The 22,910-nt window shown below is 38.4% G+C and overlaps 1 protein-coding gene across 1 annotated transcript in view; it reads left to right on the top strand.

Annotated features, from left to right (window-relative positions):
- LOC102234562 (solute carrier family 23 member 2-like) overlaps positions 1-8,401 on the top strand; it is a 108,585-nt gene extending 100,184 nt beyond the window's left edge. Inside the window, exons 11-12 of the mRNA XM_023343577.1 lie at positions 7,911-8,006; positions 8,088-8,401. Coding sequence (XP_023199345.1) covers positions 7,911-8,006; positions 8,088-8,263 — 272 coding nt within the window. The 3' untranslated portion in view covers positions 8,264-8,401. The remainder of the gene's footprint in view (positions 1-7,910; positions 8,007-8,087) is intronic.
- Positions 8,402-22,910: the final 14,509 nt, after the last annotated feature.

Raw genomic sequence — 22,910 nt, 5'->3', positions numbered from 1 at the left:
TTCCTGTTGTGGGTTGCTTTTTTTCATCTCCAGATGATGAATTAAGCTGCACTTGATGAAGTGTTTCAGAGCAACTTTTCATGAACCGTGCGATGCTGTGAGAGCTCTGGTGGAGCCAACTAAACGTTGTCCGACAAAAAACAAAAACAAACCATCATCCTCCTACCACTTTCAACACCCTTTTGTTGATCACGTGACTTTTGAGACGCTAAAATAGTGTTTCCATTGGAGTTTTGCAAAATCCATCTATTTCGATACAAATGAAAAATCTCCTCATGCTAGCACAAAAACGTTTTACCGAAAAACATGTTTTTTCGAAATTGCCGAGTTTCAATTATCAAATTAATTTGGTATTTTCAATTTGCGCAATTTTATGCTTATTCAGGAATTGCAGGTGGTGAGACAAGTTGTACTGGATTTTATTTGGGGGGTACCAGTTTAGTTTGTCAATAAAATGTGTAAACCATACATATTTTCCTACTTCCTGTTGCACTATTGCTTAAAATCATAATAAAATACATTGCAATTTATTGGTTTTAACGTGACAAAATTTGCAAAGAAAACTTTCACAGAACAAGGTAACAAGCAGCACGCCGTTTTATTTAAAAAAAAAATTGTTCTCTCATTTAACCATGTGTGTTCTATACCTGTGTTAAACTGACAGGTTATAAGCTCACAACTTGCTGGCCTGTATTAGCTTGTCAGGATGTGGGACTGTTTGACAAATTGTTCCAACCACTCACTGGCTTATCGTTTAGGAACTACCATATCTTCGTCACTGGTTTATCAGTATCAGCAAGACTACTATGCTTGAATGGCATTTACTGTATCTTGTTATTGTTGTATAGCTCTCCAATGAGAAGTAGCCCTTGTTGGTGCCAGTGTTCTTTGGTATGCATCCTGAAGCAGTCACAGTCTTTGACTAAAAAGAAACCACCATCTGATTAATTAAAGAAAAGAGCTTTGATTTTTCCAAAGAAAATAACAGGCTCATGACTGAAAATGTTAGTGTTCTCCCATTGTGTTTCCACTTTCAGATTACACTTGAAAAGATGGGAGCAGTTCTGCCAGTCTAAGCTTCTAAAGGGAAGGTGTTGCCAAATCCCAGAGGCCCCAGATGGCAAACAGTTTATCATTAGCCTTCAGCCTGGATTTCCAAGTGACAAGGACAGAGTTTACTGTTGTCTTACCTGAACAGATCTAAATATGTTGTTGTTTTTCCATCATTTTTCTACTCCTGTCAGACTCAACAGAAGGAGTGGATGGATTTAGTTTGTGGCTCAGCCGGTCAGACCGAACCAATCAGCTGAGTTCTGTTGGCATGTAAGAACCAGTTCAGCCTGCTGGGGGCAATACTGTGTCTCCTATGCTCCTGATCGTTGATCCCTCTCAGATTTGGTACTCTTTGGCTTGTGTCTTGTTAGGGTCTGGGTATGGAGGAAGTTTTTTTTTTTTTTTTCAAGCTTCCCGGCACAACCGGATGAACTGAACAAACCTTATTAGCCTCCACAAGGTGTGTCCACTGTGGGCGAGACTGTGAAAGAAAAAACATACCAGCTTAAGGGAGACGACAGATGAAATAAAAATTGGATCACTGGGGATGTTTTATACTCTGGAACATTAGTGACCCTTTCTGTTAATGCGTTTAACCGTCTAACTAGATCATTGTTGGTAAAGCTGGTCTGCTGTGCTACTCATATATGTGTGGGCTGGTGGAAGCATAAGCAGAATGACATAAGTGGTGCAACGGGTCAAAGACAAGAATTAAACTGTTAAGGTGACAGGTGAGCATTGTAACCTATGCCCAGGGTTTAATCTGGGTTAAATCCAGGTTAACTGGTACCTCTGGGTTGTTTGTGTGTACCAGTGTTCACAAATGGTGGTGGCTGTGGGTAGTGTATTTGCTGCTTTGCAAGAGAGAGACACAGACTGAAAAAAGATGAGGAAACAAAATATCAGGAGGAAATTAAAGTATACTGGTGTAGAAACTAGTCAATGAGTCTTTTTTTGTACTTTTAGTTCAGTGCAGCTAAGCCGAATAATATTTGTACCATTGGGTGTAAATACCGTATTTTCCGCACTATAAGGCGCACCTAAAAACCTTCAATTTTCTCAAAAGCCGAGAGTGCGCCTTATATATGGACCAATATTGAGCCACAACAGGTCTCACAACTACGGTAAGCAGCCGCCGACTTCATTTTCCCCCGTAGAAGAAGAAACGCGCGGTGCATGCTGGGTTTTGTGTAAAAACCCCAAAATGGCTCCTATTAAGAGACACGCTTACGACGCAGAGTTTAAGCTCAAGGCAATCAGTCACGCAGTAGAACACGGGAATAGAGCAGCAGCGAGAGAATTTAACATGAACGAATCAATGGTTATAGCAGAAGTGGATACATATTGTGATTGCACTAACGTTAGATTTACCGTAACAGTATCAGACTGTTTTTTACGTGTTTATTGAATTGAGGAAAAGTTCCCCTCCACTATATGTTATATCTTGCTGTTGTTAAAAGATAAACTGTGTCACAAAAATACCACGTCACTTACTTTACCTCGGGGAAAATAATAGAACAGCTGTTCATTCATTTTGAGAATGAACGGAGTTGTCAGAAAGCTGGTTTGTAATCTATTAATAAAGTTTGACTGAAATATCTGACTGTTTTGTTGACATTCCCTTTAGCGCAGTTCCATCTAATGGATGCATAATGTAACCCCAGCCTCTACTGTAGCATCTATTCTATGCGCCTTATAATGCAATGAAAAAAGTTTTAAAATAGGCCATTCATTGAAGGTGTGCCTTATAATGTGGTGCGCCTTATAGTTGGAAAATACGGTAATAAGAAATAATAGGAAATCTTTTAATTCAATCTACAAGTTCCTTGTGAGTGAAGTCATATCCATGATTTTCAGTGACCCAGATTGAGTTAAATCTGATTGAAAGGGAGTTTAAAGATTAGGGCATTGGCCTATCAACCTCATAGACTTAAAGGTTATGACCAAAGATGAATTATCAAAAAGTGAAAGCATGGGGGGAAACTGCTCAAGAACTGTAAATAAATCATCCCAAAAAATTTGTAACTTTCTTTGTGGTGTTTATGTTATGTTTTTAAAAACGTAACATAAATCTCAGTTCAAATAAGACAAAACGTCTTGTTGGGGTTGGTGATAAGGCCTTCAGGTTGTATCACTATTTTGTGGTATTGTTTTGAAAACAATAAACAAGACAGTTCTTAGTTAACTGTTTGACTGTAACCGCATGACACAACATTCATAGCCCCACAAATACAAAATTCCATTTTTAATGCGCTTCTTCAGCACACTAGTCATATAAAGAAGTGTGATTTATATCCATAATCTACACACTGTCACTTAATTTAACAATATTTTCAGATTTATTGATATTTATTGATACTCTCATTGAATAAACAGTGGAAAAAAATCGTAAAAAAATGAAATAATCCGAACAATTCATGCAGTTTTCTTTTACTTCATTAATAGGAATTTATTGTGACAATGATAGATCAAAATTCTTATCATAATAAGAAATTTATAACGATAAATTCCCACCCCATACAGTATGGTATCTATACCCCTGTATATTTATATACATGTATAAATATACAGGAGTATAGATATGGCCTCAGCCAGATAAACACATCACTCCAGTTGACATAGACAGAGTTCTATGTGCAATAAGTCGAAGACGTCAAAACCACGTCAGTCGCAGGCCGTTAGTTGCTCTTGATGCTACATCGACTGGTTTTAATGAGACCGTTTGTGGTGACCCTCTATGAAGGCATTATCAAAAGAGCAATCCCCAAGATTAAACAGTTCTTCTATGCAGACATAAGACTTTGATCCTAGAAGTCATGTGATGCGAGTGTCTCCAAGGGAAGTGCTAATCCAGAGTCATCACTGGGCACAAAGGCTTGTCTGGTTTTCTCAGGTCTAGGCTGCTTACCTCCCAAATCCTCTTGGCTGGCCCCCATGACAGTGGCTGTAATCTGCCCGGATCAAATAAAGCACCCTTCTCCAGAGTCTTTCTCTTGCTTCAACACTCAGCTGATTTGTCCGCACAACAAGATCGAGGCCTCTCGATGCTCTTTGTAAACAAACCGTAGTCTGTTCCAGACATTCTTAAAACTATCGGCTGTGTGAGTTCCACTAAGCTCAGCAGATACCATGAACTTTTGACTGGCACCTCTTTGGGCAGGAGAATTTCCTGATTGCGTGCAAGGGTGTGTGTGTGTGTGTGTGTGTGTGAGCTTGCTTGGGCATGCTGGCGTGTGTGTGTGTGCGTCTTGGGTTAACCAAACAAGAGTGCGTTCAGATTAAAACTACGTCAGTTCTGTTTTCAGTTCTTGATTCAATTCGATACAACTTCATTAGGAGGTTTATTGCCGGAGGGACGTTATGAAAGCAGGGCAGAATCCAACATGCTGGCATTCGCACTCAATAGCCCTCTGTGTTCACCCTTGTGCTGGTGGTCAAACATGCCACATAAAAGGCTAATACTGACTGAGAAAATCAGTACTCAGGGGTCTGGTGACAACAAAGGGTTCCCTTTTACCACCAGAAGATTTTCTTGACTGTTTTGATTTTTAATGCAACCTCAGTCTTCTGGTGATGTTTTTTTTTTTCCTTGAATATGACATTCTTCAATCAGTCCTGCCATCTTACCTTCTTAAAGCTACAATATGTAACTTTGACAAAAATATGGTTCTCACATGTTCTTTTCAAATTGTCACCATGTTGTGACAGTATGGTATGAGACAGATAGTCTGTGAAAAGATGGAGCTCCTCCACCTCCTCCCAGAGCTCCTGTTGCCGTTTTGGATAGATGTGCCGCTCCCGGTCAAAAAACAACCAATCAGAGCCCTGAGAAAGGTCTTAGCGCTGTCACTGAACCTCGTGTACATGCTTCTCAATGTGTTAATGGCAGAGAAACAACTTAGTATCACAGAAAAACTGTTTAGCCGCCTTCATCGGCAGTTATGCTAGCTAGCCTTAGCATTCATGGCAGGCTCCATTTTGGTGAACTAGCTGTAGCGTAGCAGATAGGAAAGTGAAGGGTGACTGACAGCTCTAACACCGTCCTCCTTTCTCTGATGGTTGTTTCTGGTGGAACAGTGTGTTTGTTTAGATGACAGCAGGTTCATAGGAGAAGGCAGAGCAGCTTGATTTTTTTTCACAGTTTGAGACTATTGTCTCATATTATACTGTCACAATAAAGTGATAGTTTTAACATAATATGGAAAGAGCTTGTTTTAAATAAAAGTCAAATACTGCAGCCTTAAGGGTTTCATACGCATTCATTTATTTTCCTAAGTCCCAGAAGAAAAAAGTGTTGGGTAAAAAATTGGGTAAATTATTTCCAAACTTGGTATACCTTCAAGGAAACCTGAATTGTGTACAAGCTAATTTGTTAAGGGTTTGCATTCGTGTATGGAAACCTTTAAACTAAGGCTTTTATTTCAGTTTAAGCATTCATTCTTACCGATGTCAACCCTCCAGCCAAATGCAGTAAATCTGGTGAATCAAAATGAAAATCCAGCTAAGCCTAACAGAAATTTGCTGATACCTACTCATCAGTGCAATGAAGCCAGTGCCACAAAAGTAGCAGCTGGAAAAATGGTTATTCCACACCATATCAGGATTTTACATATTTCTAGAGCAAGAAGTAAAACAGATATCTTTTTTTAAACACCAAGTCTTGCTGAAATATTCCAAGGTTGTGTGGGAGAATGTGCTCTTCACTGGAAATTTAGTAACACAAAAACACCAGCGAGTATCGCCCAGACAACACCAAACCCACAGTAAACATGGTGGTAATAACATCATGTTCTGTGTTTTTTGTTCTTCAAACTGAATTTCATGATACCACTTTTGCATTTTATCATCAAAGGTTTTCGGCTCATTGGACCTTCAAAGTGGCTCACCGACACTAAATCCACTGGTGTCTGCTAGAAAGCTGATGAGCGATTTGTAACTTTGGGAATGATCTAACCAGAGTCCAAAACAAAATCCAGCAGAAGTTCTGAAGGGAGCTGGGGACAAGAGATGTGCTAACAATCTATAATGATCAAAGTGAATGCTGAAGTTAAAGCTAAAGATTTTCCTACAAAGAGTTAGTATTAGTATGCAATCAGGTCTATGCGCATTTAAATTTTTGTATTTTAGAGATTTGTTTTTCATTATAATTGCCACAGCATACATGCAACATTAATCAGTGGAAAAAGTTTGGGAATTACTTATCATGTTCTCAAATTTTTTAAACCCTGGAATTTTAACAAAGCTGTGTGGCCACTGGACTGTTCCAACTTTCAAAAACACATCATTATCTCCCCGTTTTTGATGGATTTATTTATTCCTGAGCCTGAAGTTAGTTTTTTGTCCAAGATTAAGGCTTGAACAAATACTATAAAGGTTAATTGGAATTGTGTTTGTGGCACCTCCAGATTCGGAAATAAAGGAGCTTTTGAGAGTAGGGTGTTCCAATAAAAAGAAATCGGTTCGGTTTTTCAGCCGAGTAACTGACACAAAGTTTTATAAAGCGAAATACTGCGGGATGTCTTTAATGTCTTTTTTTTGTTTTGTTTTGCTTTCTTTTTAACGCTTTAATCGCCCACTCAGGAAAGATTCCCATCCCGTACTCTCACATGTAAATGTTCTCACAGGAAAGTAAGCAGCCATTCAGTCCTCCAACTGTTTTTTGTTTTAATCCTTTTCATAATCTTCATCTACTATCAGCTTAAAATTTGTTTTTCTCATTAGCTCTCAATGGTTAGCTCATGAGAGCTTGAATGGTAAATAAAGAAAACAGAAAAGTTTACATCCATTCATCGGGGCAGGACTGTCATTTTCAATTGAAGTTCTGGATCAGTTTTGATTTTGAACCATTCTTTCTCCAGGGAGGAATGATTGTGATAGTGATTTTTCAAAGAAATAATTAAGTGTACAGATTTTAATTTACTGTTTGATCTACTGTTTGTTTTAGCTAACGGTAAATTAGCTAAAACAATTGAGCTAATTGACTGTTAAATTAACAAAATTTAACGTATTTCGCTAATTGTTACAATTGTATAAGCTGGTACAATTTCACATATATAATGTGCTATATATGTATAGCAAATACATATATTTACCTACATCAATGTAAATTACTGTACAAGTCACACTGAAAAGTGACAAGGGCAGAATCTATTAGAGGCAGGAATTCTGAGTCACTTTACAATTTGATTTGATTATGATTCAGTAGGCTACATTATAAATCAGTTATTAGTGTAACATGACAGCCACGTCTCCAGTATATTTTATCCCACACAATGAATTGGAACTTCAAAGAGAACATGTCCTGATCCAAATTACTGACCACAGAGAAGAAACCAGCTAGCGTTAGCATGCTAGCCTACTGTTTAAGCTCCTCCCAGACGCTCTGAGCAGAGCGATATCCATGTTAATTTCCAGTCCAGTTTCAAGGTGTTAAATTACGAGGTCAAATTTATTTGGAGTCATATTTGATTTAAGCAGCATTTTTATAACAAGTGAAGGAAACATGGTTACTTTATTGTGCTATAAAATTATTCTATGTGGCTGAAATACACATAATACTGTCCCTTTTAAAGAATTGTGCAAAGAAGACTGGGTAAAACTATTCAACCTTTATTCAATATGAAAGGGAGTCGCCCCTCCTCACCCCTTAATGAGCTTACCATTGAAAACTGCATATAGAATATATGAAAAACTAACTAACACTAACACTAAAACTAACAAAAATCTCTACTTTTTCATGGAATTATTGTTGTTTCAGAAACTTAAACTTAATGAACCAAGACCTTTGACATTTATATGGTTCAAGATACCGCACAATCTTTGTAAAGGTGCTTAACTTTTTTTATTCCCTCCTAAAGGAATAAAAGAGATGGACCAGGTGATCGTAGTGCTGTTCACCACACATATGTTCATCGGTGGAATTTTTGGGTTTCTTCTTGATAATACGATTCCAGGTAAAGAATAAAACATTAGAAAACATCAAATTATTACAAAATTCATTGTTGCTGCCAGCTTACCCAGTCTTCTCTTTTTAGGCACGGCCAAAGAGAGAGGGATCAAGAACTGGCAGGACAAAGTGCAAGGGGACGGCTTAAACTCCTCTGACTATGACATCCCGTTCTGCAACAGTTTTCTAAAAAGGTTTAAATGTTTCCAGTATCTACCCTTTCTGCCGTCTTACAAAACCTCAAATAAAAGAGCGTCAACATAGAGAAGTGGAAACTTCCTGGGCAATATTAATCCCGGAATCCTAAAGCCTTTAGGTTGAGCGAATAAAGTAAAAGCTTGTCTATTTTTTTAATAAATATTTGGTTTGACTTTGGTGTTGAAATTAAAATATTTGAGTTCATTTGCGTTGATGTGTGAGTTATTCCCAAAAGAAATCAATTTCTCATATGAGTATTACTACCTTATGATTAATACTCGAGTAGTGAATAGGAAGGATTTTTTTTATTATTATTTGTGAGTCTTAAGTTCATATACAACGGTATATTAATGTGAAAGTAAACATCTTTTGGCATTGCTTAAGAGCTCAACATTTTAAAAGTGCCTTTGCTTTTGCTCATTTCTGTTCCAGTACTCCTGAACTGTGATAATAAAGAGTTGTTCCAATTCAGTAAATAACTTTGAAGATGGAATGCCATGGAGTAATAATGCTCACAATTCAGTAAGGCATCACATTACTGGGTTTTTCTTTGGAAAATCATAAAACAGTTCTAAGAGCCTGTTGATCAACTTTATCGACACATACTAAAGTGAAATATTTCGAGATTTTATTATTTTCTTAATTGTGATAATTGTGGCTTACAAATGAAAACCAAGAATCAATTTATGGTACTTCAGATCACTATATATATATATAAATATAATAAAACAGTTATGCCTTGTGCATGAATTTAAATCTGTGCACAATCTTGATTCCATAATCAATACACTCCTTGTGAAGCTCTCCGATCCTCTTGAATGAATTTTGCTCGACTTTCCTCTCAAGGCTGTGGTTATCCCTGTTGCTGCTGCACATTTCTCCATTACACTTCTTCCTTCCACTCAACTTTCTTGCTCAGTAAACCTTTGCAGGTGTTTTGAGTTAACCTGCTGATTAGGATGCGATATCATGAGTTTTCAATATTTAACTTTTTGACAATTCTCAAATTTTCCGAGACTGAATTTTGGGCTTTCATAACTTGCAGGTCATAATCATCAAAATTACAAGAAATAAAGGGTTGAAATACGTTTTAATTTTTTTTTTCTCCGAAGCGTTTTTGCGGCGCTAGTGGCTCGTATTTTTTCAACAGTACGCAGACAGGAAAGAGAGGGGGGAAGACATGCGGCAAAGGTCACCTGGAGTCGAACCCGCGAAGTCGACTAAGGCCTCCAAACGTGGGGCGTGCTAACCCCCTGCGCCACCACAGCATGCCCCGAAATAATATTTTATATATATGAAGTATATGAGTTTGGAACGGACCATTATACACTTGTAGATGGAAAAAAAAGAGTAAATTTCAGCCAAAAATGTATCTTCAAAAAAAAAAAAAAAAAAAAAAACATTGATATTTCTGAGTTTTTTTTGTGTGCAAACTTTCACTTTTCCAACCCAGAAATTGACATATTTTAATCTTTTTTTTTTCCAGCAAATTTTTGACTTTGCAAATTTTTTATGCAATGGTCCTGATATGCCGACGTAGATAACATTGTATATTGTATTCTTACAGCTTCACATAGCTAAAGTTAAACTCAACTAAGTTATGGACAATAATTATGGTTATCTCGCTAAGAGAGTGTGGCTCACTAACCTCGATTTAGACAGTATTTCTGTGTACGTAGAACAAGTCTTAGATCTACCTATCCCCAATGGGGGCAAAAGTAAAAGTGGTGGTTTATGATATTCTTGACAGTTTTTATGTTAATAGTGACAGCTCTGGAACTTGTAATTACTGTCTGAAACCTCAAAAACCACCGAAAACTTGTGCATGTAAAGTTCACTGAGCTGGGGTAACGAACCAACTGTACACTTTCTGCTTTTCTGATCCATGACCCAAAAGCCGTCGTTTTGCTCATCACTGATGTCTTTGCTCTGAATCCCTCAGGTTGAAGTATTTTTGAAACAATATTAGATCTGTTACAGTCAGGATTAGGACTGCGGAGGAGGTTAAGTGGGTTAACGTAAACGCTAAGATTAGGCACTCAAGCTAAAGGTGAGGTTTAGTCACCGGATAATAGAGCTTTACACAAACTATGTATCAAGGTTTTAAAACTAGTCTTTGAAACTTAAAAAAAAACATTTCTGATTTCTGTCTCGTATTCATTCACCGATCCTTATGAAAACTCATACAGCAAATTGTGGTATAAGAATAGTCAGCTTTCAACCGTCTCTAGAGTTCATTTTTGACGAAAAAGATTCAGATTGTGATTCTACTCATAAAGGCCGAAATACCAAACTTAGGAGATGCAACATGTGACAGTAGGAGAGAACTTAAGGACCAGCCACATGTTGCTCCCTCTCTACTCGTTTTCTACGGAACTTGCACGATGAGGCAACAATCATTTGCCCTCCTCCAGCTGAGGAGGGAAAGTTGTGAATTTTCAATCTCGTACACGTAGACGTGCACACGAATGCCGGCGATGCGCCACAAGAAAGCAGAAAAGTGTTAAACTTTCTTGTGCCGTTGCTGCCGTTGCCATCACATCTTGGGTGTTGGTGAAGGAGACTTTAACTCACCGCTGTCACTCGTCACTCGTCACGCTTCTCCTATGACATTTCAAAAATGTTGGCGCATACAGAGAGAGGCATATTTAACCATTCTTCTTCTCTTTCAAGCTCATCCGGTGGGTGAAGTCTCTTTTTCTCTCTTCTTTTTAACTTGTCTCACAAGTTTTTTGTAGCATTTCGATCAGAAGACTGATCTAAAGGCTGAAGGTTGATTTCTGGAGAACCTTGCCTGCACTGATTTGACAATATGTTAAAACACAAAATGACAGTTTATTGCTGGAGTCCGCCATATTTGTATTTAAATGAACATATTTGTATTTAAATTACTCGATATTTGAAAGAATCCTTGATGCCTCTTTAACAAGGTTTGGAAGAGGAACCGCGGCATCATAGATCCTCCACTATGCTTAGCCGTTAGCCTTTTCATGCATTCATCCTTTGTGAGACCTTCCTTACGTCAACCTTTACGTCTTCAAAAGGGCTGCCGAAGATTGTTCATCCATACTATTGGAAGGAGAATAAACTGCTATTGAAATAGGAATAGGGTCTTATCACCTCAAAGCTCAGCATGAAGAACTTCCAGTTCAAATGTGGGCGTCGCATCTGCTGGGAAGGTGGATGTTTTTAACACGTTTTTACACAGTTTTCAAGAAACACCTTGATGACTTTCTGTTTCTTGAAGCTCGACGCCAGCTGATGATTGGCTGCTTCCTCTCTTGCAAGGTTTGTTTATCAATTATGTGAACTAGGCTGGATCGATGGTTGCAGACAGGTGTCGTCACCAGGAAGTTATTCCTGACAGAATCTGTTTCCATGAGGATCACTCGGCAGGAAGTCCTGCACATTTTCACTCCAGATGGCTTATTTAAAGCCTAAATGTTTTTATTTAAGGACATAACATTATCTTTGAATACAATATCAAAAATTGATGCATTCATCTCTATGCTACATCAGCAGCATTTTATCTAGTCAGTAGGAAAATATATACAGTATGTTTTAAAATTTATGAGAAATATGACGCATAATGTTGTCAACTCAACGTCTAGATATATCTACGGGCTGACAGCAGTCAACCCAAACAAACATGTGGTGCAGATAGCGTGGACAATTATTTTTATCGCATTCCCGAGATTTATCACAATCTGTGAACCGGAAGCAGCAACAAACACAAAACCTAGAGCGCTGAAAACAGCCACTGCTGCCTGTTCGACACCAGCAGTTGCCGCGACACAGGGAGTGAAACGAGGTCACACACTTTGGGTGCCATATTTAAAAGCCAGGTGACCCGGCCGGGGGTGTGTGTGCCAAGTCTGACAGTCTGGACCGATCTAGGAACAGGGTCGTTTGCAGGGAATAAAAATGAAAGCTTGTTTTGCACAAATCTAACGGGATTACCGAATGCTTACGCGGATTAAGCCGTATCGGCATATGCGAGTGTTCATTAAGAGAAGAGGCTCGCCCGGTCACAATGTTCTGAGCGCGAGGTATTAGAGAAAGTCTGTCAGAGCATTACCTGCCGGGGTTTTATCATCCCTTGGGAACGTGACTTATTCTAGATGCCAGTCAGTCTGAGCTCAAAGTCTTGGATTTTCTTTCTTGTAAGGAAGAAAAAGAAAGGTATAAATAATATGATTTGTCTGTAAAAAGCAAAAGAAAGTTTGAAAATAAGTATCAAAAAAAGATTATGCAGAAAATTTGTTGGTTATTCTGTGAAAGTATTACAAGTTTTCAACTCTTTTTTTTTTTCTTTTGTTTATTTTCCTTTAAAAATTTGAAGGACCTGCTGTTGTAAATTGCCTCCCCAACAGGAGAGTGCATTAGAAAGTTTTTCTTAAAGGGGCAGTTTTATGCACTTTACAGAAACATTGGGCCATTTTATAACATAATCAAGTAACTATGTTCACTTCAATTTTTAAAGAAAATGCTATATATGTCAAATATGACTGAATTTTACTTCATAATTTACCACTTTGAAAGTGGGCCTCTGTGTCTGTAGCTCTTTCTGAAACTTTGCCTTAAGAAAGTCATGACAACATGGCTCCTCTATTAACCCTTTAACAACATTTTTACTCGTGTTGCACTGAGTAGCTCGAATAATGAGCTTGGCAGATGAACAGTTCCACCAGGTGTTTGCTAATTGCTGCTGGCTAGTCTGAAGGAGTCGAAGGAGAGGTCTGCTCAGTGAGGCGAAAGCTTGGAAACCCGGAAACTGCAGTTTGGAGGAGGAGCTCCATACTGAAGGCGGGGCGAGGCTCAGCCAGGCGTTTCACACAGCTGAATGGTTCCCACAGGAGATTCAATGATTTTTCAAACTTGCATTAGAGTCAAGACAAACTCCGAGTATGTTTTTGATGAGAGAGTAACATTATAACAAGACGTAAATCTCATAAAAGTTGATTCTACATAATACTGCTCCTTTAGCAAATCACGAGAAGCAGCCGAATTTAATTGACCCAACAATCAGAAGGAAAAGACAAAATAAAAGTTGTTTAGTTTCCCTCTGGTTACTTTCTGCAGCTTTACTCCAAAGTACGACGCAATTAGCTAATCCATGGAGTCCGAAGAGCTAAAATCCATCATTTATTTGTTTTATTTGGGTCACTGATGCTGGAGTCACAAAACAGACAAAACAACAAAAAAAAACATTTCAGACAAAATTTGTCACTTAAAATCTCCACTCATTTAAGAACACAGTGATGAGACTTTACTTGTATTTCCTCTGTGATATATGAAAAACGTTTAAATATTTTAAGATTATTCAACTAAAACTTAGCAAAAAATAAATAAATAAAAAAATCCAAAAGGCAATCCAAAAATGAAGCTTCTTGAAACTCTGCTGGATCGCTGTGAATTTAGCTGGAAAGAAACAGCTGCTCGTGTAATTAGTTCAATAATAATTAATGAACTTAAGTAACTAATTTAAGTTAATTAAATAATTAAGTATTAAGGTCAGGAACTTGGCCTTTTAGACAGCAGCTCAACTCTATGTTTTTTTTTGTAAAGGAGTTTATTTAGACAGCACCAATTCACAATGTTGTTTGTTCTGCACTATTCAGAAACTATTCCTGAATAGTTTATGTTGTGTTTAGACTGGCAAAGATGTGCTGAGTTTATAAACTGTTCCTGTTCATCCTCATTGCTTTCATTTACTCTATTCAGGTTTGCTGTTCATTTCCTCGTTTAGTAAGTGTTACGTTTTTCTTAGTGTGACGCTTCTTGTGTATTTGCACGCGTTCTCTTAGATTGTCGTCAGTCCCGCTTCTCCTTTTGGTTTGGAGGAACAAACGGGATCTGGGTGTTTAGGTGGAGCTGGTGGTCAGACAGGTGGAAGGCGGCTAGGAGTCCTAGAACTGTAGACTGTGGAAGGCGGTTCTAGAACTACTTGAGCAGGTGGGGGGAGAAACCCTAGGAGAAGGCAGGAGGAAAATGTTAGCAAAGGTTTTAATGCACACGGAAAAACCATAGGAGACGTAGAGAAAACTTGAGGTTCCTGTTCGCTGCTTTTATCGTTATCGGTGGATGGCTGATCATTTCCAGGTGTGTGGGAGCACACCACTCAGCCCCACCCTTGGAAAAAACCTGAAGTTCCACAAACATGATCTCTGACAGAAGGAATCTAAATTTAATAGCTTGTTTCTGGAATCTGGTTCTTTCCACCATGATCATATCTTATTGAACTATCAAAGGTGACGGACAGAATGTAGACAGTCGAGTAAATTAAGAGCTGGACTTTTTCTTAACAACCGACTGCTGGAGAACCAGCATTAATGCAGAAAGCTCCTAAACCATGTATAGGGCAACATATGCTCTGTTTCTTTTTTTCCCCACTTGTTAATGAAGGAAAAAAAACCATAGTCAACAGTATCATATTAGAATGTATTTACCTAAGAAGTTTGAGTAGCTGTTTTTTTTCTCCTCAGTGAAAAAAGAGTGACTGATAGCACTGTAGCTAATATCTATTATTAGCCAAAATTGCTCTGCTCTTGGTTTTGTTTGACATAAGTTTTTATGTTTTGTTTGTTATGTCAAACAAAACAAAGAAAAGCATAAAAATGGAGGATTTTTGTGAAAATATTGAGTTAAGTCCAATAAGAAAAGGAAGCAGATGAAACTGGATTAGCCTCAAAGTACAGTAACACTCTTAATCCTCAAAAATTGGAGATGGGATTAGCAACGGACTAGTAGAAACAACAAATAGTTATATAATAGCTTAACTTAAATTATAGTTTAAGTTAAGCCGCACTAAAAGTAAGTATTTATTTAATTTAAAGGGACACAATTACAATTTGTTCTGAATAATTGGAGTTTTTTTTCTTTTCTTTTGCAAATAAAAGACAACGGCTAATCCACAACGCTACTTGGAAGGATTGCTGCCTAATGATATTTTTTTAGTACAAGGTATCCTCAGACACTGTTTTTATTTCTTTGTCTCGTGTATTCTTCCGTTAGATGAGGTGCATTTCCAGTTAAAATGTGTTTTGTGGGTACAAAGAACAAATGTATGCAGTTTGATATGTAGCATCGGCTCCAGGTGATATCAAACGCTCTGAGCCACTGCCAAAGGGCTGTCAGTGAAGGAATGAGGAATATACTTTTTCCTTAAGATTAGATTACAAACTGCCTTGATGGCATGTCGAGTTTCTAATCAACACAACTGGATTGAACTGCTACCTGAATCCAATGAAAGAAAAGCATTCTAATGTAACCGTTGTTGTGTAACCTTATAAGTACAACTGTTGCTGCCCTTTAGCAAGGCCTTTTAACAAAATGCATTTTTATTTAAGTAAGTTTAGTTTGTCGAATTGGAAGCTGGAGTCGGAGGCCAACTTCAGCTCCGGGTTATAGAGTACGTTTGTGCTTGATGTCATAATGGATTACAGTAAAGTCTGTCAAGAAACACACCTACGAGACGACAGATAAGACACGCCAACTATTTTTCTTGACAGTGTTTTCTGTAAAGAAACTGTGACCAGTTTAGGTATGCTAGTTAGCCTGTGCAAGGCTTATGTTAACCTATCCAATGTTAATAACAGCCTTTCTGTGCAAATGAACAGCAGACGAAGTAATCTAGTGGGTGTTTAGCCTGGGCATGCTAGTTAGCCAATCCAAGGCTAACACCAGCCTCTCTGCAAGTGAGTACTCTGCTTCTCATTTTTCAGCACCTGCTCCTCAGTTAGCAGTAGCACCATATCATTAATCACAACAGTCTCTGGTCTTGGAATAGATAAAATCTCCTTCGGTGCTCGTGGGAATTAGCCCTGGAGCTGAAACTGCACAATACAACTCCATTCCTCAAAACTACAAGAGGCTTTTTGCAAAGTAAATGGTCAAAGCTCCATCTCTAGGTTTAGTCAAAGCTGTTTTGTTGGAAAAGGGAGATGAACAAAGTATCAACACCAGGAATAACAATATCTGTTTCACAGTTCTTAAAAAATATTTCTAGTTGTGCAGTTTTTTTCCACCCTAAAACAAAAAGAGTAAAACAAATGATATGAACGGAATGAAATATTTGATACTGTAAGGATTTGGTTTTCTCTGTGTTGATTTAAGTTTTTCTGTGTGTTTATTTTGGGTTTCTGTGTCTTTTGAGCCTGTGTAGTCCTTGATTGTTCCCAGGTGTGTCTCGTTCCCTGATTACCCTGTGATCCTTGTCGTACCAGTCTGTCTATTCTGTCTGTTGTCTTCAAGTCGAGTCCAGTTACTACCAGTGTGAGTCGTTGCTTCTGCTCATCTCTGCTGTCTGGATGATTGAGACTTTCATCATTGCCTTCACTCCACCCTGGGTTCATCGCTTTTCTCCTCACCATCTTCACCCCACTTCACAACAGATACCAACAATGCTCAGCCATGTCTGTCATCATCTCCTCTCAGCAGCCTATTTCCCTTTCAGGCTCAAGTGCTTGGAAAAAAAACAAACCCTTTTGTCATCTTCATGTATTTTGTGACAGCAGAGTCTGTTTGTTATGTCTGACTCGCCAAGCGTGGTGGTTCCAGCCCCGGATCAGCTGACTTGTACAAAGCCAGGCTGACTTTGCAGATCAAAGAAATTATGCAGTGATGATCAGTTTGTGCAGCCAACCAGTTGTGATGTAAACGCCACTCAGCAGTCACTTTCAAGGAGAACATTCAAAAAGGTGCAAAAGGTACGAGTACAAAATGATCTTGCCTGTTTTGTCTGTATGTTGGCCCTTTCACAGTAGTTTTATTGAAATTGCTTCTCAGGTGAAATGAAACTGTGCAAGCTGACATTTTGAAAATAAATTAGCTCAATGGAAACATGACAATTTTGAGAAAAAAGGATGGAAAACTTTTGGTTGCCAGTAAAACGGGGTTTTTTTGTTTGTATTTGCATTGACTTATCATGCAAAACTGCAATGGAAACCCTCATTTTGCAACCGGATGTTGCCACATGCGCAAACCTCTATGAAGAATATGACAGGAAGTAGTTGGAGGACGACGGCGCAGCCTGATTTCTGCTTACTTACTTACTTACTTAGAGCATGAAAAACCGTATTCACATGTGGTTTTAACTGCGTTTTTTTGTCATGGAAACGATGCAATTGCATTTCACCGAAGGAACATTGAGAACGTTTTGTGTACATTTGTAGTGCAAACCCAGCTATTAATGTTTAACTCCGTAACAGTCACCCTAAAATGCTTTCTCTTGTGTCATCATGACAGTTCATGGGTTAAATAAATTTAAATAAAATAGTTTGTTAATCTTGTTACTTAAAACTGAACTTTAAATAACTTTCCAATTGCAGAAAAGCGGTTGAGATTTAAGGTCCAGGCCTGATGCGGGGTCTTTTTTGTTTTTGTTTTTCATATTTGTGATGCTGTGGAGAAAAGTTATGCTTGGGGAAGTTTCTTGTTTTCCTTTTGTGTCTGGACATGTTCGTGTCATTTCCTGCACTTGAGTTTTTACTGCAAGATAAAACTAAAAGTTCTTATCTCTGTAAACTCCTTTTGATAGTCTAGTGACACGCAGGTTGTGACAATGAAAAATATGTGCTGCAATAAATCACCTTTATCCTGTCAAAATCAAAAACCGACCACAACCATACAGGTTTGGACTGAATGAGGTCCTCATTCTTGGATTACATTTGATCAACTTTTTTTAAAAATTATTTCTGAGTGGAGTGTTACTTTAACCCAACAGGAAACATTCTTTACCTTTCAGTGAACTTGCGATATTGTCACAGAATGTGTGAACTGACCTGCCAAAAGATGATATGGTTTTAAAAAAAGAAAAAGTCCTAAAGGTACTTTTGGTTTTTTTTTCTTCTTCTTCCTCTTGGCAGAGTGACAAAGGGCAAAGAATTTATGTTGGTGTAAATCTGCAGAACTACTTTGCATATCTGTAATGAATTTGCCACTCAGTTGTGGTGAGACATTTTCAATATCTGAAAATTCTGGATTATTGAATATTAAATATATGTATTATCTTAAACATTTTATTTAATCTGTCTACTTTTAATTTGTTTTTTCTTTTTCTCATGTTTTAACTTTTTTGTACAAGCACTTTGAATTGTCTCTGACTGAAAGGTGCTACATAAATAAAGTTGCCTTAAATGTGCTTCATTTATTTAGCAAATATGGTCTTTCCCTCTCGTAGCTTCAGATTTGTCTTGCTACCTCTTAACTTTGCCACTGGATCCGGCAAACATCTAAAACCTAGTACTTCTAGTGTTAACTTCTGAACCGAAGCTACAGATTGGAGGGGGGTAGCTCTCTTGTTGATTCTCAACATTAACTGGTAAATGGCTTATTCTTATACAGCATTTGATCAAGTCCATAGGTCCCCGAATTGCTTCACACTACATTCAGTCGTTCACCTACAGTGTGTTCAGAACCAGTAACCCACTGATTGTGAGGTTAACTCCTGCCACCATCGTCCCATCAGCTCAGTGTAACATACAAAACACTTTTTCCTTTGTGAAAAGACGAGTCTGATGACTAAAGCCTTTCCTTGGCCTCCATACCCCAGAATGCCATGCGGTTCTGGATCAAAGTTCAGTTAATCAGTGGATCGACATTCCATCGATTCGCTGATGGAATGTCGATCCACTACTGGAATATAGTAGCAACAGCTTTAGCTATTGATATCGTTTTATCGCCCAGCTCTAGGATGCATTCAGCCTGATCTGCAGTGCAACACACACTGAATGCAGGTCAAACGTTCAGCATACGTGGCCACCTTGTTTCACGTAACTGGAACACATAGAGGACGTAGCTTTAGAATTAGCACTTCTTTTCTCATAACTTCTCCACAAACACCAGATTGGGTGTCATGGCTGCAATGAACACCCAATGACAAAGATTTGTCTAAGATTTCAAGACAGAGAAGGACTATCTGTGTCTGTCGGTCGTCACATTTTCCATGTGGTGTTGAAAAATGTGTGTCAAACGTGTGCGCAACAGTGCTAACAAGTACTTCATCACTACTTGAATGTCTGATAAAAAGGAGCAAGAAATCGGTTGCCCACATTATGAATAGGGCCAGTTTGATAAAGCGCAGGAATGGAAGAACTGTTAGAAGAACACATGACTGGCTAAAAACAGATTCAGTTGGTAAACCACACACAAAAAAGAAAGTGAAAAACAGTTCTGTTCTGACAAACAAAAATGAATCTTTTCTCTCCTACACATCAAAAAGTAAGACTTATTTTTATGGCTCAATGCTAATCTTTTACTTTGATGTTGTAGGGAACTTTGGGAGACGGTTCAGTAACAGTTCATTACATTCAATCAGGCCGTCTCACCCGTTTGCTCACTGCCTCCTTTGGTTCATTTCATAGGCACCAAGTTGGATCAAAAACATTTTTAATGTGGCAGTTGCTGTGAGCCGTCACAAACCCTGAATGTGTGTCTTCCAAGAAAAGGACACTGTTCATCCTCATCAACCTGTCATCTGATAGCGTTTGGTTTTCTGCTCACTGATTTGAATACTAGTTTCTGGCATGTGGTATAATGTGAGATAAAAATTAAAAAAAAAAAAGCTATGAGATTGTTTCAAAGAACCCATAATCTGCTGTCACTCTATCTGCAATTTGATCAACTATAAAAATGTGCAAATTGAAATAAAAATTTACTTGCTTAATGGAAACACTGCAGTTTCGAAAACACACATTGTTCGAAAAAAAAAAAAAAAAGAAAACGGTTTTGCAGCGGATTTGCGACTACATTTTCACAACACACAAGATCAACAGCCGGATGTTACTACTGGTGAAAACGACGAAGAACACGACAGGTAGTGATAGGAGGATGACGGTTTGTTTTTGTCCAGCTGGCTCCACCAGAGCTCTCACGGCATCGCACGGTTCATAAAAAGTTGCATCATTCTAACGTGTTGAATTCTTAGCTCTTCTGTAAAATCATCGACTACAATTTCCACAGAACGCTGCATACGTAGCTCCCATGTAGGCGGGGCCTGTTGCTCCAACATCTGACGATGACGCCGACGTCTCCTCTGATTGGCTGATAGAGCTCGTTCCACGGCTGAGTTATGAATACATCTCCATCTAAGTGTTTGCATGCATGGCTGCCGATATTTTTTAATGGCTTGTTGCGTGAACGAGCTCATTCACGTGTGATTTTCATTTTATTTCTTATTTGTCGGAGAAATCGCAACCGTGCTTTTTCTCGACATCGTCAGAAAACGGGAAAATATTTGCACACATTTGCAGCGGAAATGCAGTTACTGTTCATGGAGAAAATATGTGGGATAAATTGTGAGCAAATTAAGATTTTCGTTTATGCAGGCCCAGAAATGCATGCCACACCACTTGAGGTGGATGGAGAAAACCTCTGAAAGTCTCTCTCTCTGTGAGCTTTAAGGTGTGAGCTGGTGTTGTAGTGTCTGTCTCTGCGTTGGCCGTGAACCATCCAGGTTGTACCCTTCAAGACTTTCATGACTTTCTAGTACTTTATAAGAGAAATGAAGCATAAAGAATCACTAATTACCAAAGTAGCTTAAATCTGTGTCATTTTGTCATCTTTGCACTGCTTGTCTTGAAGCAGACAGTAAATAATGTGGCTAATTGCAAAGGCACCCAAAGCAAGAATAATTACTTACGAGCATTTTCCTGGAACAAGACCCATGTCTGATATCTTGCAGCCTGTCTGCCGATGCACAAGCATGTGATTCAGAGGAAAATTGCAGGTAAACCAAAGGCATTCAAGGCATTTTAGTTTGCTGGAGCCAGGAGTGATTAGATAAATCAACTTGCTGTAAATATCTGCCAGGGAACACTTTATTAGGCCTGTAAAATAGGAATTAGATTATACTGATTAATGGACTTTCAATATGTCCTCTCCAAAATAAGCCACTGGTCTACTGGTGTAGACACATTATATAAGCTGTTTTAGTTATCCCTGCACAATTTGTCTGTCCCTGTAAGTGCGTTGACATTCAAATTTACAGATTAACAGCAACCTGTGAATGGACACAAATGGTCTTTTCCACAATAAAAAGAACATGAAACATTTTTCACACTTTCTTTCAACCAGGACTTGTATTCAGCACCATTGAGTCAAAGGTTTCAGTGAAAGTACAGCTGCAAACATTATGGGGTTAGTCTACACCACCTTCCCTGTGTTTGGTGAAGAAAAGTGTCCCCACTACCATGTTTAGAGCGATATGCAGTATTGTTTTGCTGCCACACACGGGATACTGCATGTAGACCAGAAATGACTTCAATCACCTTTCTTCCCTGTTCTGATGCTCGGTTTGAACTGCAGCAGATCGTCTTGGCCACGTCTACATGCCTAAATGCATTGAGTTGCTGCTATGCGATTGGCTGATTCGACATTTGTGTTGATGAGCAGTTGGACAGGTGTGCCAAATAAAGTGGCCAGTGAGTGTGTATTTATATATCTACATACAGTACATAGCCCTTTGTTTGGTCATGGAAAATTCCATAGTTTGACAGAACTTATTAGTCCAGCATTTTGGAGTTAAAAATCTTCTGAAGGGTCTCCATAGACTCAACCACTAATAAATGGTAATATTTAGTATTTTTTTTCTTAGTCCATGTACAGTCCTGGTACAAAAAAAATATAAAAAATTCACTTAAAATTAGCTGTCACGCAAATTCACTTTACTGTGTTTTAACATGCACTGACTGTGGTTATTCTCTCACGACGACATGGAAATGCTCTGTTAGTAAGACTTTCTACCCAATAGATGGTCTTGTGGAAATAGAACAGTTAAAGCTGCACTTAATTTTTTAATGATCAAAAAGAAAGTTATTATTATTATTCTAGTCATCTAGTCACCTGCGTGTGTTTTATTAGGACATTTATCATACAGTGGCAGAAGACATAAAATTAGAACAGATGAAGGAAGTCATCATTTGTGTTTAAAGTCTGGCTTTTTTCTCTTTGGCTGCATCACTTGAAGAAAGTGCTTCCAGCCTGGATTACCTACTTGAGACAATTTTATCGCTTCAAGAAAAACAGCTTACTCACATGTGACAGCCGAACAGCTGATTCATCAGAACTCAGTTACACTTTTTATTTATTTATTTAATTTAGCAAATATGTCAGATTACCATATTGCTATAAACAAGACAAATCCAAGATGACAGGCTTAAAATGGTTAAGATCCCAACAACTGAATAAACAGCGAGAATAGCCAGTGATGTGTGTTTCTCCCACTCGGTGATCCGTCTGATCACCAACCGGTCAAGGATCAAGTACTGAGATAGGCAGCTTGGAACAGATGATCCCCTTCTGGAACCTGCCCAGCTCTAGTGCACTGAGTTCGTTACTCATGGAAAATAGAAAGTGATCTAATCCCGGCGTCTGCCTCATCACTAATGGCAGCTTCAGTAAATCACACACACACCAAAAGATGGCAAACGACGCACCTGTGTTATAATAACCAGACATGTCATTAGAAGGAATTTAAATATTACAGAGCCCCCTAGGGGACATGGAGGACTTTTTTTTTCTTTTTCGTTACCTCGCAAACGTATTGCGTACAGTCGCAATAGGTTTGAATACTTTAAGCCTTTCTTATAGTGGCCATCATACTCTCGGCTGTTATATAAGATTTTCGTAAGGTTTTTCTATGTATGTTAATAACTTGTTTCTGCAACTCCTCATCCAGTAAGTCATTACAACATGGCTCCTCTTTTAATGTTTT

This window comes from Xiphophorus maculatus, chromosome 2 (assembly GCF_002775205.1).
Source record: "Xiphophorus maculatus strain JP 163 A chromosome 2, X_maculatus-5.0-male, whole genome shotgun sequence".
Lineage (NCBI taxonomy): Eukaryota > Metazoa > Chordata > Actinopteri > Cyprinodontiformes > Poeciliidae > Xiphophorus > Xiphophorus maculatus.
This window is presented reverse-complemented; position numbering and strand designations above follow the sequence as displayed.